This window comes from Saccostrea cucullata, unplaced genomic scaffold (assembly GCF_032062105.1).
Source record: "Saccostrea cucullata isolate Sc308-1 unplaced genomic scaffold, CSIRO_AGI_Scuc_v1 ctg3844, whole genome shotgun sequence".
NCBI classification, from domain to species: Eukaryota; Metazoa; Mollusca; class Bivalvia; order Ostreida; family Ostreidae; genus Saccostrea; species Saccostrea cuccullata.
In genome coordinates, this window is record NW_026932343.1 from 5,384 (window position 1) to 26,822 (window position 21,439).

Consider the following 21,439-nt stretch of genomic DNA (forward strand, 5'->3'; position numbering starts at 1 on the left):
GACAATGCTTACAAAGCGATAAGAATGTTTACAGGGTTATTTTGGGTCTCCCGATATCATCGCTGATCATCCATCGTCTAATACCAAATCGTTAGGTACTACAGCCTTAAAATAGCTAATTATCGGACATTTAACGTATTTTTGACCTTTGATTACAAATACGTAGGCTGTATTTGAACAATATTTGATGCATATCAATATTTATTTCGAGGTAAAGAAGTATAGATTTTCCATTTAGTCACATTCTGTTTAATCATTACATTTTTGTACCCATGGTCCACAATTTAACAATTAGAAAGTGATAACCTGTTTCCTATTTAAGTACATATATACTACTTCTGGCAATAGTTTACTGCAGGAAAATCGATTTGCACAGACAAGATAAAAAAAAATCGAACATGTTAACTAGATAATTAAGAAATAAAACTATATTATACGATGTTTTATTTTGAAGTGTGGGGGTTCGGATTTTGTCCCACACCTCCCGGACCAGAAGATCGTCCCTGACAGAGGCAGGGAAATCCATGCGCGATATCTGTGTGGTAAATAAAAGCATCGATCTCCGCCTTTCTGTCGTTAGTTGCTTTTAAATTCAGCAGGTATTCAATCGGAATCACGCACCTGTGCCCAGGTCCTGCATTTAAAGTCGACAACTTGAAAGATTTAAAACTAGACAGTGGAAAGGTAAAAACTTGTAAGATCCCGTCTACTAGACGTTAGACCTGTGAAACTCTTACTCGACTTTAAACGGGAAAAATTGACACAGTTTTAGATACTTAAAGAAGGTGAAATTAATCCGGATTAATCTACTTACGTTCAGTGGAAAACCACTACATTATTTTACAATATGGATTAAGACTTGGTGAATAGAGAATCTGGCTGACCCCTGGGTTTATTGCGTGCGTATAATACGTTTGTTTATATATTATTGTAGAACAACCAGTTAACCGAATTTCATTTTTGCTAGCGACCGGTTCTGCACTGACCGTGGCAAAAGAAAAAAGTTCGAAAGAAAATGTCGAAATAATTTCTTCAGTAAAAATTTCGAATAATGTCGGATTCAGAAGAGGATTCCATCGGCTCGAGTCTCTCGAGTGATTCGGAATTTTCGGACTTTGACTCCCGGGATGAGAGCCCGTCCAGTGGGTATGTGGATGATGAATCCGCTAGTGTCCGAAGTGCCTCCACGGCTAACAGTGACTCCAAGAAAAAGAAAAAAGTGACATTTCAGAGCGACGAGAATCTCGTGTTGATCCGTGAGATTCCGGCGAGAGGTTTGTTCAGCAGATGGACCTTAGAGTCAGATTCCGAGAGTGACACAGAAGGGGAGAGCTCGCAAAGGGTTCGTGCCCCAAATAACTGTATTGCAAAGGGTAACTATGAGGTCAAGAAGTCATCCGGCAGAACGGCTGCTAAAGTCGCTGCGATCACAGGTGCTACCTTACCAAAGAAAGCAGAAAGTAAGAGAGCGACTAAAAGACGTTCAGTGAAAAAAGAAAAACGGAAAGAAGCAACAGTGTCGGATTCCAACGGAAACGAAGAGCCTCCAAAAACGAAGGGGAAAGGTGCTCGTGTGAAGGGAGGAAAAAAACATTCAAATAAAGGTTCAAAATCAAAGTGCAAAAACGAACAGAAAGATTCGGCGACCGATGACAGCGTGCCACAAAATATAGCGTCATCTGTGACGTCATCACCTGTGACGATTCCGCCAAAGTGTGAAAAGAACTCAGGTGACGTCGAAAGAATACCGAATGCCAAATCGAACACTGCTGTGCGACTTGTGGATTTCTTGGACAACAATTGTGATAAGGATGCGAATCCGATCAAAAGGATCGAGAAAGTGTGCATTGTGGAGGAAGAATTTACCCAGAATTCTACGGACTTTCTAGACGCCATTATTCAGTCAAGTGACCGTCTGGATGTGAGAACTATGTCTAAGACAAACAGACGACTGTATAGCTGGTTAATGGCTAACGGTAATATTCCCAACCCTCAGGAGGAGTCCCCGTGTATCGCCCCAATGTGGGACAGTTCATGTCCAGCATCCCAGGGAACGTATCAAAGTGTTGTCAAAGCCCCTACATGACAGGAAAAGTCGGGGAACATATCAAAGTGTTGTTAAAGCCCCTACATGACAAGAAAAGTCGACTTCGATTCTACAATTCAGGAATTAGTGATAATATAGCGATATGAAATATTTCTGTGATATTGTTCTTCGCTGCATAATGGCTATAACTTTAGTTTTTATCAGTTCTCGGGTGACTTTTATGGCGGTGATTATAAATTTTCCCGGTGTCTGTGGATGGATAAAGCCAATAAATTGGTGTTTAAGGCAAAAGACCAATATAATGCCCATTTAAAGAAATAATGAAAGGCCTTGCATATTGAAGCAAATAAAATATCTTTATAAAGTTAGCACACTTGTCAAAGCTCTCATAATATATGGAAAGGTATGCTTCCTGAGTTAAAGTCATTTCCACTTTATTGTTGATATAATAAAGTAATGGTAAAATCATTTGTCTTTCAACTACATGTTTCAACGACATTTTAAAAGTGTCTTACATAAAATAAAAGTAAGAAAGAAGAAGAAATTACTTCATGTATCTTTTTTTCTTTTATTTCATTCGTAAAGTGCAAACTTAAAAATATTCAACGCAGGTTCATTATATTTCAAATGTTCCGGAATTCATAAATTTTTGGTTGGTAGGCGCCATTGAGCCATTCCTTTTTTGACGCTTTGTTATGAAATAAAATTAACCTTTTTCACAATGATACAGAATGGTATAGAGAAGAAAGCTCCATACCTCGACCTTAAAAGTTGGTTAGCACCCCTAAGACCAGAAAGAAAATGTACAGTACATATCAATATTTTTATAAAAGACCACTTCTTTTAGAGTACAAATCAATATTTACAACTAAGACTTAATCCTTATGTGTTCGTTACCGGCGTCTTTTTACATTCAAACTTATATTTGGTTAAACTATGAGTTTGGATGGATTAAATTAATTGTCATCGAATGCAAATATCTTTCAAACTAATTGCTTTTTAAAAAACATTTACTGAATGGTATGCCTGTGTATGTATGCAAAGAATATTAAATTGATTTTTAAAGGAGTTATAATTTAAAAAGAAAATTATTTGTATTTAAACCCACCACAGGGGGTAGAATTTTCGTTTTTAAAAATTTGGTACGCTGAAAGATAGGGATGATGACCTAGATTTTAAACAGGATACGTACAAAATAAATAGAAATATATATATTTTTAAATTTTCGATTATGTCCTTCTTTTCATTTGACTTTGAATCATAAATCTTTTTTTCTTTTAATGCAATTATTTGATTCAAAATAAGAAACTAGATAAAGACATTGTAGATGTAAAGAGTGAAATTGAAATCATTTTTGAGAAAAGATTGTTCCGAAAATATGACAAATAAACAAAAATATCGTCCAAAATTTATTTCTGACATTCCCATATCTGATGTCAAATGAGGTTAATAATTAACCAAAAAAGTTCAAAATTTTATTGAAAAAAAACTATTGCATCTGTTTGATTTAGTTTGTGTTGGTGGGCCTCTAAGTTAAAAAGTAAATATACATGTGGGGCCCTGAATACCATACAGTTCATAACGTATCGATCTGAACGCCCGCCATTAATTGATTCCATTCGTCTGTTACCAGCTAACGCGCACTTGTAGATGGTGTTACAGATTTGGACCAATTCCATGTCATCGCCTGAGAACTTTTATTACAAAAATATGCAAATGCAATAAAATAAAACTCAAAATGGTCGGCTAAAATGTCAGAATCATTTTACACAGAGACGGGATATCCGTCGTTAATTCCCGATATTGAATTTGGTTTGAAGTTACAGAAAAGTTTTCAATTTTAATGTATTAGCGAACACGACAAATCCCTTTTCCATTTCTCACTTAAAACATCAGATATAACCTAATATGTACCCTGTGAAAGGTCGTGGATAAATTTGCGGCATGTATATAGAGTAGAAATGAAGCCATTTGATATGCACATTTATAAATTCAGACTTCCCTTGTTTAGCCTAAATTATGCAATAAACTGCAATTACCTGCATTCACCCGTTCGTTGAACACGTTAATTCGGTAGCCATTTAAAACAGAAAATGACCCTCGATGAAATATAGTTTGTATGTCTGTGTTGTCTTTTGTCTGTGGTCAAATTCACGTTTATCGTACGTGGCCAGCACTTGAAATACACTGCTTCATCAGACGTATATTTGTGTAGATTAAAAAATATTAAATCGGACAATTTCGTGTCAGAATACTTTAAAACCCATAAATCTCCATTTGAAAATTAAATAAGGTGATCAAACGGCGTACTTCACAAAGGTAAAACCTAAGAGACCAAAGCGATGTGTGAATTTTAAAGTATTGCCGCCTTAAAGACGTACTATAAACCGACTACAAAAGACTGAGTTTTAGAGAGAAAGAGGGGGAGGGGGTGCTTAACTTGTCAAAATAAAGTTGGATATGGAGCATCTTTATTCAATCCTGAAGGATAAGCGAGGTTAAGGTAGCGGAGTTGTTCTGATATTTGTAATGTACTAACAATGACGTTTTATTTTTCCTTTTACCAGGACAACAAAATAAAGACACGGTAAATGTGTAATACATTTGTGTCCAAGAATAAACAGTCTTCATTATAAATAGTTGCAAAGGCACGCCTTGATTAACACCTAGGGTCCCTAGCTTTAGAAATATCCATATTTAAAAATCCATTTCACATCTTGTCAGCAAATAAGGAGATATTGACACAATCTTATCAAAATGAATTGATTTACTGTTGTACACAGAGGGAAATTTTTGGCCTATTGACGACCCCTCTAGTAATAAATCAGACCCAAAGGGCCCGGTATGACAAATTCTCTCGTATCCCCGTGAATTCATAAACCTGAATGGATCAGAAGTTCGTGTTGACTTAATCTCCCGCGGTCTGGCGTAGTTTAATATTAAATATATATCTATACGTACACTATTGATAATGTCCTCTTTGTAGTGGAGAATTGTGGTAGTGTCTTCCATATGACACTAATGACATTGGCGATTAAAAAAATCTTTTAAAAAATACTACATTAACATTAAGAGCAGAAGTTATAATCTCTGGCTTTTCTATGGATTATTTCAATGGTCATAACAATAGAATAAATATTTCATTCAAAATTATTAAACTTATTAAAACTTTACTTTTCACATCAAACTCGAGTTATATTATGACTCTGAGTGAAGTATAAATACCCATCTCCACATCTTCAAAATTTTTGAAATGACAATAGGTTCCTTATTTTTCGCGTGCACTTTTTATCGCGAATGGGCACTTTAATGGCAAATCGCGAGTATGATAATTAGGGAATGGACGGTTGATCAAGAGATTTTACATAGATTTCAGCACCATGAAAATAAAGGCGAGTAATTTTATTTCGCGTGTGGCGCTTCTCGCGAAATAACCCGATAATTAATTTCATGCGTATATTTAGGAATCTTCAGTAATATAAATGCGTATTGTGGTCTACAAAAGTGATAATATGTTTGCAAATAGATATCGGGGGAATAATCTCAACTAATACCCCCCCAAATCTATAGATGTTAATGATTTTGGTTATACAGTGTTCAAAAAAATGAGAAATATTGTCCTTTTTAAGTTTTATTTTTTTTATTTAACTTGTCGGAGATGGGATGGGGTTGGGGGCAGCCAGACCAGGCGAGCCATATATATATATTAGAGCATTTCTATATTTTGTGATTTAATTTTTTTTATGTGACCCCCAAATGTAAGATGAAGGCCAGAGTATGGGGTCGAATTTTTTTAGATATGCGAACAGAGGGGAAAGAAATCATTTTTGAAATCTGCTCCTGGAGTAGAGCACGATTTTTAAGTAAGGTGACTTCGAGCGATGTGGCCAATGGTCATTTACTCAGTGACCTCTGTTGTACAGAACCAGGTAAAGATATCTTGTTAATAATAAACCCAGTTAAATACTTAATATTTCCATATCTATTTTTTGTTCTCTGTATGATAACCATTTGAAAGTTATATGAGTTATTTTTTTATAATTCTACCGGAATGTTAATTACACCAAGCAAAGGCCAAGAGCTAAGGAGGCGTATTAATCATCACTTTCTAGTTTGTTGGGTAAACAAAGGACGTCAACGATAGTTGGAAACGTGGAATAATAAGGCGATGGGCAAGGTGTGAAAAAGAAAACATTGAGACTTTGTCAGAATGGATTAAATGTATCAGATCTATGTTACAATCTCGTATTAAAGCTGAACACGATTCGTAAAAGGAATCTGTCCGCCATTTTTGTTCCCGGTCTCGCTACTCTGCAGACCCCTATAAATAGGGCAGAACTTAGTCACTATTCAGTGTAATCAGTCGACACCGGAGAAGACGGACGTATGCTATACAGGCCTCTGTAGCGAGAATAATAACGTAATACTTCGTCTAATGCAGGAAAGTAAGATACCAAATAAATTTACAATTATAGTTGTATAAGTCAGTGCAGTATACAAACAACACAGATAAACGTAACTGCTATAAAATATAAACAAAGTTAATGCAAGATAATCAGCACGAACACGGGTCGCCATTCCACGCCGATACCCGTGACAATAAAGCAGTCAGGTGTAACGAATGCGATGAGTATACCCTAGTATTGATGTATCGTAGATAATGCTATCGAAAATGGCGTATGCCTATTTACGAGTCGTGTTCAGCTTTAAGGTGGAATATCCCTCTGATAAGAGAGATAACTCTCCTGATAAGAGAGATAACTTTCTTCAGACATTTTGTCATGAAATTCAGTGAATTGTCATGTCAGGGTTTACAAGTTTCGTTCATGGGAACCATTTCATAGTCAACTCAAACAAACTAATTCTATGGTACAAATGTTGATTTATAGTTTCTATTGCTAGTATGTACGTAAATGATTTATAATAATTTACTTAAAACATTTATACTCAGTTCCTTTAAGCAGTGTAAATTGAGAAATCTCTATCTCTTAAAGTAAAATTCTTTTAATTGTACAGAAATTTCAGATGCTATAATTGTTTATAAATATTTAATTAATATCTTATTTCATTAAAAATATTTTTTGTTTGTTTATTTACACTCAGACCATACAATGGTATATGAGGTACATGAACATATTTACATAATTATATACAAAATACAAAGTCAAGCGAGGAAGAGTAGTATCAATTAAATAGTTACTAAAAGCAGGCCATTATCTTTTTAGCTAATAAAGACAGTTTAAACAGTGAATCAACATTTGTGATGGACATAATTTTCTCAAATTTATAAGTATTTATATGAAGACAATACTTCTTATCAAGAAGTTTTACCCGTAAAGACAAAAAATATGGACACTCCATTATATAGTGAAATTCATCCCCCAAAGTATTTTTGTTACATAGATTACATAATCTTAAAGATCTATAAGTATTAGTCCATCTACCTGATTCTACTGGGAGTTTGTGGTTACAAGTTCTAAATTTTGTTAATACAATTCTTAAGTCTTTTGGGAGTTTACTTAAGTAAATTTCTCGTCCAAAATTGTTTTTGAAAATCCTGTAATTTAAACATTTAGGTGAATTTTCTATGTTCATATGCCAGTCTTGTAAAAATTGATTTAATAACGTTTCTTTCACAATAGATTTTAACCATGTAACACTAATGAAGTTTTGATTTATCCACACATAAGACAGGCCACAGGAATTCAAGATATCCCTTATACATTTCAACCATGGGTGCATAAATGATCCGTCAGAAAATTGTTTATAAAGAAAGCAATACATTATGTATGTCAGCTTACTCTCATGTGACATCAAAAGTTTAGCCCAGTAAGTAATCATTCGTACCTTTATACGTATAATTAAAGGATATCGCCCAGTTTCCCCATACACCATACAATTTGGGGTACTGGACTTAACATGCAAAACAAATTTCAAAAATTTCAAGTGTACCTTTTCTAAAATATCTATGTTTTCGTAGCCCCAAACTTCACACCCGTACAACAAAATCGGCTTATAACTTTGTCAAAAAGATCTATTTGACAATCTACTGGTAAGTTAAAATACCTTATCTTTCTAAGTACTCCATACATTGCTTTTGAAGCTTGTTTAGTTAAGTGTGTTTTGGCACTTTTGAAAAAACCACTACGGGACATGATAACACCTAAGTATTTAAATTCATTCACAATTTCAATTGGTGCTTCTCTGTACAAAAATATGTTTTTGGGGATCCTTCCCCTAGAAAAAATTACTATCTTAGTCTTGTCTGTATTTACTTGAAGTTTCCAGTGGTCACAATAATCAGAAAAAAATATTCAACGCTCTTTGTAAATCATCTGGGTTATCAGATAGTAAAACTGTGTCGTCAGCATAGAAAAGTATAAATAATTTAAACATAATCTGCATTTCATTTTCTATCTTCTCACTTAAGCTCTTAATCCCATCAATATTATTCTGCAGTAAATAATTTTCTAAATCATTAATATACAAATTAAAAAGAAATGGGGATAAATTTTCCCCCTGCCTTACCCCAAGATTACACATGAAAAACTCTGAGGTATTTTGGTCAATACATGTCATCGATTTTATACCACTATACATATTTTTGATAAATCTTAGACATTTACCATCTATCCCACTTTTTAACACTTTTGACCACAAACCAGATCGCCATACCGTATCAAAGGCTTGCTTAAAATCAATAAATGCACAATAAAGTTTTTTCTTACTAAACAAGACAAATTTACACATAAAATCTAATATCAATATATTATCTATTGTACCATATCCTTTTCTAAAGCCAGTTTGAGCTTCAGTAATCAGTTCGAATTCATCAGCAAAAGTATTCAAACGCTCACATAAAATGCTGGTAAAAACTTTTCCTAAACAGCCAAGCAATGTTATAGGTCTATAGTTTTCAGGAAGAGTTGGGTCACCCTTGTTTTTATATATTGGCTTAACGATACCTATGAGCCATTCTTCAGGTACATAACCAGTATCAAAAATCACATTGAAAATATCAACATAAAGTGGCAAAAAACTTGATATGGTTGTTCTTATAAATTCGTTACAGATTTGATCATATCCTGGAGCTTTATTATTTTTTAGTTTGTTCACTGCTTGCAAAATTTCAAGGGCGATAATGAAACGATAACTCTTGTTTATGGATGCATGTTGTTTTACATGCACAGAAAATAAATTGTAATTCTGATTTAAAAAGCAGCGCTTCAGTATATTTTTTAATAGGAATAAGGAATAAAGCATGAGAGTAAATATTATTTTTATATATACCTCATATTTCTAATTTAACTGTGAGATAAAAAATAATTAATGTTTCTATTTGCCATATCAAATTTTCTTCAGATCATGATTTGACAAATTATTCATTACGGACAAAATAAGCGACGCTTCATACTTCAAACTATTTTCCATTTGAATTTAATGCTATAGTTGTTGCTGAAAATCAATGTCTGGAGTTTTTTTTTTAAAAAGTCGTGAAATTTAGAGCAGAGGGATATTGCCCCTTAAAAGATTAAGGGGAAAGAAGAAAACCATATATCAGCTAGAAGTGAAAAAAAACTTGATAGATAACATGATCAGTACGTACTGGTCCCTGCTAACAAAGCAGGTGACAACATTGTCTTCGTTTACGTATAATGCTCATTATTTTAGAAGATATTCGGATTCATATATACATGTGGTAATCCAACTTATACTCAAAGTTCTCTTCTAAGAAAAAAATTCTTCAAAATCCTACGTCATTATTGAATATTTTTAATCTCCCAAAGACACAAAATGAGTTTGAACTACAATATCTGTATTTGATTCCGAAACTTGAAAAAAAATCCTTACAAACAATTCACAAAGAAACAGCGGGTTCTAGTTAATGCTCAGTCTCATTCTTTACTCCTCACTAAGATGCTGACATTAGTAAAGGAGAAACTTCAAGATTACTGTGCAACATTGTATTCAAGAAGTGGTGTAAATCTATGGAACGCAAAATTAACATATATTCAAATAATTGACCTATCTTCAAATATTGTACCTATCTTCAAATAATTGTACCTATCTTCAAATAATTGTACTTATCTTCAAATGAATTGAAGATATGTACAATTGAATTAAAGATAGGTGCTATTCAATTAAAGATAGGTTCAATTGAATTGAATAATTACCTATAATTACCGATCTTTAAATAATTATACCTAGGTACCTGTACAAATGAATTATACCTATCTTTATTGGAATTAAGTTCAAGTTCATTTATTTCACTCACACCAACATCAGTGGTACATGAGGTACAGTATATAAATTAGTCGTCATAATTGTAAGAAAAATAATAGATATAATTATGATACAATAGCATAAATGAGAGGCATAACATATGTGCAAAGTATAGCAATAAACATTCAATGAAAAAAGAATAAAAATAATAGAAAAGAGGATATGGTAACATTTAACTTATGGAGGACAGACGGTGTCGTTTATTTTAGATATAAATATACAAAGGTTTTTTAAACATTTTAAATTTGTCGTTGACATAATTTCACAAAACTTAAATGTATTTGGTGTTTTACAATATTTGGATTGTAAAAGATTCTTTCTGACACTATTCAATGTTTTGCATTCTAAAATGAAATGAAATTCGTCTGCTATTTGCCCTGCATTACACAGTTCACACACTCTTTCACCTAATGGAATATTTGACCACCTACCAGTTTCAATTGGGAGGTGGTGGTTTGAGGTTCTAAATTTTATTAATATTTTTTGGAGTTTACTAGGTAAAATACTTAGGTATTTTTCAAATCCAAAATCAATTGAAAAATTTTGTAAATTTGACCTTTTGATGAGTTATTAATATCACTATGCCATTTTTGAATAAACTGGTCTCTTAATCTTTGCTTCACTACCGCAAGTATCCAATTTCTGTCAATGGAACTTTGTTCATACCAAATGTTAGAGAACCCACAAGAGGTTAAAATTTTATAAATGAAATCTACCCATGGGTTTTTTTGACCTCCTTGAGAATATTGAGAATATAGAAATTTATATAAAACACAAACTATTTTTTTTTCTGAAGAATTCGGGGTAAGCAATTTTAACCAGTACGAGATCATTCTTGTAAAAATAGTAATATACAATGGGAATCGCCCAGTCTCCCCATACACCATATACGAGGGCGTGCTACTCTTTAAATGGAAAATGTGTTTTAAAAATTTTAAATGTACACGTTCAATGATGTCAACATTTTCATAACCCCAAATTTCACAGCCATAAGTCAAAATTGGAACAACAACTTTATCAAAAAGATCTAACTGACATTCAGTTGGTAAGTTCAATTGTCTTATCTTCCTTATTACACCGTACATTGCTTTCTGTGCTTGTTCACATAAATGTTTTTTGGCCTTACAAAATGAGCCTGAGCGTGAAAATATTATCCCAAGATACTTAAATTCTTTTACATTTTCAATTGCATTATTATTGTAATAATTTAAAATACCTTTTTTGACATTGGTCCTTTAGAAAACACTAGAATTTTTGTCTTACTAACATTAACATTGAGTTTCCATTGTGAACAATACAAATAAAAATCATCTAGAGCCTTTTGCAAATCTACATCTGTTTCAGCCATGATAACAGTATCGTCTGCATATAACAAAATGAAAAGCTTGAGATACACATATAATTCTTCTTCAATAGCATCAGTTATACTTTGTAAACCAATAATACCTCTGTCAGAGAGAAACTCTTCCAGGTCATTGATATATAATGAAAATAAAAAAGGCGATAGATTTTCACCCTGGCGAACTCCAACGTTACAATTAAAATAATCTGTGGTTGTACCATTCAAATTTATCATAGATTTTATTCCAATATACATATTTTTGATAAAGTTGAAACATTTGCCACTGACTCCACTCTTAACTAGCTTATGCCACAATCCAAATCTCCAAACTGTATCAAAAGCTTTTTTAAAGTCAATAAATGCGCAGAAAAGTTTCTTTTTTCTTTGAAAAAAAAATCTGACATAGAAACTGTAAGGTAACTATATGATCTAAAGTTGAGTACCCTTTTCTAAACCCTGTTTGACTCTCATTAATTAGATTTACTTCTTCAGCAAATGTTTCTAATCGTGTACACAAAATACTTGTAAATAATTTTCCTAAACAGCTCAATAATGTTATGGGTCGATAATTTTCTGGTTGTGTTGGGTCACCTTTATTTTTATATATAGGTTTAACAATGCCAATCAACCATTCATCCGGAACGGTACCTGAGTCGAATATTAAATTGAACAATTTTCTGTAAACGGGTAGAAATATAGTAATTGTTGAAATTATATGTTCATTAAACACTTTGTCAAAACCACAAACTTTTTGACACTTTTTAGTATTTCTTCATCACTGATAGCACAATTCAAGGTATCAACTGAGAAATCATTTGAAAAATTTGTTACATCTTCCTGTTCATCTAAGTTATTAGGTGCAACATTGCAATTATTATCTTCATTAATATCTTTAAAAAAATTATACATGTCCTTTATATCGACGGCACATTTCTTATTTTTATCAGATCTATTCAAAATTTTCCAGTAATCTTTGGGATTTGTAGAATGCAAGTCTTTGAGTTTTTTGGCAATGTTCTTTCTATCATTTTTGATGCTCTCATCCATTGTTTTCTTATACATTTTACTCATAACATTCAGATTACACTTGTTTTCGGTCGATTTATTTCGATTATACATACGTTTAGCGAGATGAAACTTTTTTTCTAGCGTTTCTACAGTCCCGATCAAACCATTGTTTATTACAATTATCATTACCCCCAGCTCTTCTATCTTTGTGATATCCAAATGTTTCTTTTGCTGCACTTAAGAACACGTCACATGTATCACGTGTTACAAGGTTGATCTTTTCCTTTGTTACATGAGTATTATCACCGCCTAAATCATCAAGTTTACTTTCAATGTTATTCACCGCTAGAGTTTCAATATTATAACAGAACTCTGTTGATTTGTTAGGACCCCATAATTTAACACCTGAGTGATTTACACCTGTATCATTTAAAAAAAACACTCTTACAACTAGATAAAGATACTGATAAGGCATTATGTACATCAGAAAATAGATTACAAAATTCGACAACATCAAAATCGATAAACAGATCAAAAATCTGCACACTGGCTAAAACATAATCTACAGTGCTGGTATTTTTACAAGTTAAGTCTCCCTTAAATTTGTCGTTGCCTACACGGCTATTTACAATATACATTTCATTATTCCTACAAAAATCAATCAATTTATGTCCATAGTTATTTACCGTGGTGTCTTTAACAGTTCTTTCTAATGGTATATCACATTTTTCAAAAATCGTGGATCTTGTTAGAATATCAGTATACATGTTCTCATTACAATTGTTTTGGTTCAGTACAAATTCATCAGCAGTGAAAAAATCATTCATATTACCTACTCTAGCATTAAAGTCACCAAGCATACAAAAATAATTTGAATCTTTATTAAAATTTAGGATCTCTTGTTCAATTTCTATAAAACAATCAGGAGAAGAATATCTACTTCCTTCTGGGGGTATATAAACAACTCCGCAAATTATGTCTTTAGTAGTATTAAATAAAGTTTTGTTTATCTTGAACCACATAACATATTCACAATCTGTATTTATCATGCTTACATATTTCACAACAGTATCTTTAATAGCTACAATAATCCCCCCAGATCGGATATTGGAAAGTTTACGTCTATTTTTCATGTATAAGTAACAAATCCAGGTATTTGTATGTTATCAGAATTATCTGTTTTAGTTTCTGTGAAACCAATAATATCATATTTTAAGATGAAATCTGTAAATTCCTTATAATTCAGTCTGTTTTTTATCCCACATACATTTAATGATAAAATTTGTACATTATTTACACATTGAGCCTTACGGCGCTGGGTCTGTTCCTCCGCGCGTTCCTATTGTCTGTTCTGATCTGGCGATGATGATCCATACCGGGGTCTTTTGTTATCGCGTCTAGGCGTCTGGATTGGTGCTCCTTGCTCTTGTTGAGCTACTCTTGCGTAACTTTGAGTCACGGGGGCGGATTCAGGAGGCGCGGTGTATTTCACTCCGTTTATGAAAAGAGTGTCTCGAACAAGTTTCACGCGTTTGTGGTCGAGTTTTGCTTGGCGCATGACTGGATACAGTTTTTTTCTCCTGTTTTCTATCTCTTGGGGAAATTGTTCGTTCACCCACACATTCGTTCCATGTAATCTTCGGGCTGCGTTTTGGCGGATATACTCCCTATCCTTATAGTAGGTAAATTTAGCTACTATATTCCTGGGCCACTGGCTGAACTCATTCACTCTGCCCATCCTGTGCACACGCTCTAAAGAAATGGTATAATCCAGCTTGAACCTCCGACGTAATAGGTTCTGAATCACAGCCTCTGTATCCTCATCCTGGTCCTCTGGAATCCCCGTGAATACCAAGTTATCCCGCATTGATCTGGCTTTGAGATCCGTCACAGATTCTTACAGTCTTTCTTTGGCTTCTTTTAACGCTTGGACATCTGATGTCCATTTTTCTTCTAATACTTTCTGCGTAACTGTATACTCGTCCAGGTTTTTCTTGACATGTTCGACGGTCTTTTTATTTTTGTCTGCTGTTTCTTTCACAGAGTCAAACACATTTCCTAATGTGCTCACATTAGCTTCAAGGTTACCAAAATCATCTCGAATCTTTTTCACATCAGTATTACACTTATCTTTAATTCAATTAAAGATAGGTTCAATTAAATTATACCTATCTCTAATTCATTTGAAGATAGGTATAAGTGATTTAAAGATAGGTACAATTGATTTAAAGATAGGTTGAATTGATTGAAGATAGGATTAATTAAGACATATCCACAAATGATTTGAAGATAGGTACAATTCAATTATACTTAGGTTCAATTCGTTTTATGTTATTGGTAAATAATGAACGCTCCCTTGGAGACAATATTGAGTATGGTGGGAAACACACATAACTTACAGAGCAACTACAACAAGGATGAAAGGAAAAATAAAGGTTATTTCAAAATGTGCAAAAAGCATCATATACTTATAAAAATACACATGTATATCATATAGGAATATCTTGTATTTCAGCCAAATGAAGATTCGAAATTGAAGCTGAGAAGTATCGGAAATGACTTATGATAAAGGGAGTAGTTGATATTGCCAAGGTCTTAGTAATTAAAGATAGGTTAAATTTAATTGTACCTATCTTTAAATCAATTATACCTATCTTCAATTCATTGCATTTGTACCTATCTTCAAATCAATTGTACCTATCTACAAATGAATTAAAGATAGGTATAATTGAATTGTACCTATCTCTAATTCATTTGAAGATAGGTATAATTGATTTAATGATAGGTACAATTCAATTAAAGATAGGTACAATTATTTGAAGATAGGTACAATTATTTGAAGATAGGTACAAATATTTGAATATATGTTAATTTGGCGTTCCATATTAATCAAATGTGGATACTTAGAAATTCCAAGGAATTTTTAAGCAATTTATAAGCAAAAGATTATACAAAAATCAACAGCTAAAAAAAATTACGACTTTTCAACTTTATACACAATAATTCATCATGATAAATTAAAGTCCAGTCTTTTTGATACCATCCACAGCTGCTTTTTCAGTAAAATTTACTTAGCTTGTCATAAGTCATTTGTAAAATTTTTTGTAAATACACTCTGATTGTTCACACAAGTACACTGAAATTGACATCAAAATGATGCTTGAGTTTCTGATTGATAGTATCTATGTCGTTTCTGGAGACCAGTCTTCAAACAATCAATTTGAATTCCCATGGGAACCACATGTGTCCCATTATTACATTGTAAGACCTATTTTTAAAATCATATGAAGCAAAAATTGCCTAAAAACTTGACGCGAAAAGAAGAAAACACTTGCTGTGGCCTTCAACTCGACATTTAGATATCGACGAAGTATTGTAAATTAACAATTTTATTGTAATTTCCATTCTTATGTCACAACGATATTTCCTGTTGAGCTGAGATAAAAAATACAACCGATTCTGAAATATCTGTTTTATATTTGGATATTTTATTTGAAAAAAACGTAAATGGTAATCTAACAACCAAGCTCTATAATAAACATAATGACTTTAACGTTTCAATCGTCAATTTTCCATACTTATGCAGCAATATACCTTCATCACCTGCATACGGAATTTATTTTTCTCAGTTGATCTATATGCAAGAGCAAGCTTTACGTATGAACAATTTCTAAAACGAGGTAAATTTTCGACAAATAAGTTGATAATACAAGAATCTCGATTAAAGTCATCATTTTGTAAGTTACAGTATATCTTCGATGCAATGACCTTGTCAGCAAATGCAATTTATCATTATGTTAAATACTGACTGACGTTTTTCGTAATAATTGTTAGTCCATTATTTATACACTGAATTGACGATTGATTTTTTCCGTTATTTCCCGATTATGACAAGGAGCACACGGCAGTGTGACCGGTCCGCAGGGGATGTTCACTTCATGGCACCTGATCACACCTCCGATGTTTTGGAGGTCCGTGTTTGCTCTGCTCCGATTTTGTATAGTTTTATGGATCTGTGACCTTGAACAGTGTTCGTTATCTCCATTTATTTCATTCATATCGGACTAGAAGTGCATTTTTTTTCTTCACTGAATAATCATCATATATTTCAATCAATTCTAAATGATATAGGGAATAATAGCTTCAGTGAAGAAATAATAAATTCTGAAATCTTACCCTTATTTAACGCATGATGTAAAGAATAAAAGATTTCTAACAATTAAAGAAAAATCGAGCAAGCTCACATACCCCATGCTCCCCAAAAACTCGAAGTGCCAAAATTTCCAGAAAAAATAAAGGAATCATAATTTTCTGGAAATATACACACATATTTAATCTACACATTGAGTTTTAAATACCTGCAAAGTTTGAAGAAATTCTGTGCAGCGGATTATGACGAGTTGTGTTGACAAAAAAAAAAAAAAAAAAAAAAAACAGGACTGGCTGACTGACATACTGACTGACGGGTCAAACTATTATACAGCCCGCGTGGGGTATAATAATTGATTTTTCAAAATAATGTTTCTCTTATTCGCATGGGAAAAAATAAATGCTTTTATTTCATTTTAATTTATCTCCCAAAAGAAACTATTGAAGTGAATGTCGATAAGTTAAAAAATCCAAATTTTACGCAATTTTGATTTTTAGTTTGCAATATTGCATTTTGAGCACAATTGAATGCAAAATGTAAAAAAAAAAATTCCTAGATTATCAAACTTTTGTTGATATCCTCAGTTTATGGTTTTCTGCTATATGATCAATAATGATAGATAGTGAATATCCTAAAAGGTTTCGCATAATTCATCAATGAATTAGAACGTCTTTACACATATTAATTCAAACATCTGCATATTACCATGTACAAAATCTGAAGGAAAAACCTTTACGAAAAGCAATAGTTTGGAAATAAAAATGTTTCTAAATGACATTAAAACACAACATGGGGTGAAGATAAATATTGTGGGTAGAGTAATTTAACTGGAGTCGATACATTAACCTTTTCGTGATTATAATAAGTCAAGAAATTATTGATTGTCAAATCAGATAATTTATTTTTCTTAAATTGTTTCATTACATTGTGAATGTGATTCGATCACTGTATCAACAGACCGTGTCCAATAAAAGTACTGTTATTACATCCTACTACTTTTTCAGGTTAATAAAATATTTAATTCTGATTCTAAAGCACTTTTTTAAATTCACCAACAAAAGAAATCGTGGATATTAAGCACCTATACGAGCACTGATTGCTCTCACAGTGTTAATAATATGAATAGATATAATGCCTGTATCATCTTTTTGAATAGATAAATTCACGATTTCATTCGTTCTGGTTCATTATATTTTAAAATTTGTTACTTAGTTTTCATTAATGAGAAAAAAATGAATCATGCTGGACACGTCTTTGACCCAAGCAGAGACTTTGTAGGAGGGTAAACCACAATGGCTTAGTCAGACACAGAGGCTGATTATTCTAGTTTAAAAGCTGGACAAATAATCATATTGGACCAAAAGAGGGTTGAGTCAGAAATCTATAAAGTTTATTTAAATTTTGTACTTCAGGAAATCTGGATCGAAGTCCGACAAGCTTTCTTATGGAAGTTTGAAGGATGCGGGAACAAACTTTATGATGATTGAATATAAAAAAAAAAAACCGGAGGCATTTTATTAATTTTTGAATAAAATGTCAATGTTTAATTTATGATTTTTTTTTTACATTCTTGCATCACTTGTGCTGCAGGCACAACAAATCTGACGTACATGCAGCTTTTCAATTCTGTTTATACTTCATATGGGGGACAAAATCTCGAGTGTGACGTTAAACAACAACACTTTAAACACTTTAAACAATTATTCTCTAGGATAAAATGAAAGTTTACATTTTTTGACATCATTGACAAAAATGAAAGACATAAATGTATTGGCCATGTCATTTGTCATTTGCAAATCTATTTTGTTAAGAGTTTTCTGATTGTATTAAATAAGTGATCTAGCACTGACATCCTTAAGATGCTTGAATTGTTATTGATACTAAAAGTAGCTAAGTCGTTTGTGGAGATCAAGTCTTCAAACAATCTGTCAGGATTTCCTTGGGTGCCAACTGTGCACCGTTATTAACAAAAACATTTATCTTTTTATAAGATGTAGAATTTATTCCGATACTGAAACAAGAAATTGATTTAATATACTTGCCGTGACCTTCAATTCTTAATATTTACTGCCACAAAGAAGTCTGCTTGGATTCTTTGACTGGATTATGTTGCTCTATCCCCAGAGGCACTTAAGTTACATGCCTACAAATACAATTTAATTCTTCTGAAAAAATTAAAGTTACAAAACTATAAGAAAGAAAAGTAAATGACTTAATAACATTTTCGCCATTGATAAAATTTGTATGAACAAGCAGTCTGAAAGTATTGTATTGACAGTAAGTGGAGGATCCAGGAACCCTGAAAGGGGGCAGTTTAGGGTCAGGGAAGGGGCATACAGCCACACCAAAAAATGGATTATTGGATTTTATGAATATTTTGGACTAAAAAAGGGACCCCCTTAATCGCCGGTGCAATTTGAGGTATACTTATTTTTTATTTAGGATGTGACAATGTTAATTACAATGAACAAACGGGGGAGGGAGGGGTCCTTGTTTTATGACAAACCAAACTATTTGAAATCATGCTTCACTATTATGTCACTTGCAATTGCTCAGTCTGATTTTGTGTCTTTTTAAATGGAAAGGGTCGTTTCTTTCATTACAATTGTGTCAAGTACAAAATGAAAGGCTTCTAGCGCCATATTATTTCCTTTTTGCATGGATTAATTAATTGATTGTATACTGTTTAACGTCCCTCTCCAGAATATTTCACTGATATGGAGACGTCGATCACCATTGCCGGTGAAGGGCTGCAAAATTAAGCCTATGCTCGGCACTTACGGCCTTTGAGCAGGGAGGGATCTTTATCGTGCCACACCTGCTGTGACACGGGGCCTTGGTTTATACGGTCTCATCCGAAGGACCGCCCCATTTAGTCACCTTTTACGACAAGCAAGGGGGTACTGAGAACCTATTCTAACCCGGATCCCCACGGGGACCTTTTTGCATGGAACATTAATTACGCTTCATGCTCCACAATTTTGATGAAGGATTTTAAACCGATATGCAAAAAATGGACGGATTCTGTATATTTTGAAATAGTTTTTCTCAATCTCCCCATTCTTAATTAGTTTTTTTTTCAAACTGTCTTAGGGATTAATTTCATGCAATGTCTCTTGAATAATTTGCAAGGAGTCAATTTTTCATTTAAAATACTTCACAAGTACATTTGTTCATTAGATTAAGACATTTTGGACTTTGTTTTAGATTTTGTTTATATACTAAGTTCATTTCAATTTTGAGAACATATTTTAAATAAATTTCATCTAATGTTATGGATGATATATGCTCTGCAATAGGCAAATAACCAGTGTAGCTCCACATTTCTTTTAACGTTATTTTTTTCAATTAACCAATAACAGTTTTTACTGCATATACATGCGCAATGTCAAAAACTTCTTAAGCTTGAAATTTCTAACACCATTCTCCGATACATTTTTCTGAACTATTTATAGCACCTGAAAACTTTCTGTTCAAAAAGCTAGACCAATCTACTGTCTGACATCCGCGATATACAGTTTCGTACGAATGAGACAGTCTATCCAACCTGTAAAATGGACTCCATCGAACCTTCACATATTTTAAATAAATTTCATCTAATGTTATGGATGATATATGCTCTGCAATAGGCAAATAACCAGTGTAGCTCCACATTTCTTTTAACGTTATTTTTTCAATTAACCAATAACAGTTTTTACTGCATATACATGCGCAATGTCAAAAACTTCTTAAGCTTGAAATTTCTAACACCATTCTCCGATACATTTTTCTGAACTATTTATAGCACCTGAAAACTTTCTGTTCAAAAAGCTAGACTAACCTACTGTCTGACATCCGCGATATACAGTTTCGTACGAATGAGACAGTCTATCCAACCTGTAAAATGGACTCCATCGAACCTTCACAAATGTAAGTTTTAATAAGAGTTATACATATACATAATGCTATAAAAATGCCTTCTATTTAAAGCAGCAGATTGATTTGGTTGATAATTTCAAGTTAAATATTAGAAAGAATGACACAAAACAATCTTACATATCATTATTCGTCTATTCATAATAAGTTGATAATATTGAAAATCTGAAAAACATTCTTTTTATATATTAAGTAAGTAAACAAAATATGTTCAAGTAAATCTTCCATAATGAAACATATGGAGATCACAAACATAACCCATCCAATTTGGATTTGCATTCGACGCCAATGCTCAATGGTAAATTGTATTTGCTGACAAGGTTATTGTATCGACCATAGAGCTTACAAAATGATGACTTGAAAAGAGACTGTTTTTTTTTTTTATCAACTTGTTTGTCAATAATTCACCACGTTTTGTAAATTGCTCATACTCTTGCGTATCGAATCAAATGAAATATAATTTATATTTTTAGCTCACCTGAGCCGAAGGCTCAAGTGAACATTTCTGATCACATTTTGTCCGTCGTCCGTCAGTCTGTTTAGCTTTCTACCTGTCTGTCCGTCTGTAAACTTTTTCACACTCTGTCACATTTTCGACTTCTTCTCAAAAATCACTGGACCAATTTTAATCAAAATTGATACAAATCTTCCTTGGGTAACGGGGAGTTTAAAGTGAAAAGCCAGGTCCTCTCAC

General features: G+C 32.9%; 1 protein-coding gene across 1 annotated transcript; it reads left to right on the forward strand.

Annotated features, from left to right (window-relative positions):
• The first annotated feature begins 1,051 nt into the window (after positions 1 to 1,051).
• On the forward strand, positions 1,052 to 2,086 carry LOC134234918 (uncharacterized). Its single transcript, XM_062716964.1, has one exon. It carries the CDS (start codon positions 1,052 to 1,054, stop codon positions 2,084 to 2,086), a length of 1,035 nt encoding a protein of 344 aa, XP_062572948.1.
• The last annotated feature ends 19,353 nt before the right edge of the window (positions 2,087 to 21,439 follow it).

Excerpts from the sequence above, each read along its gene's own strand:
- LOC134234918 (XM_062716964.1), top strand. The coding sequence starts at position 1,052 with ATGTCGGATTCAGAAGAGGATTCCATCGGCTCGAGTCTCTCGAGTGAT.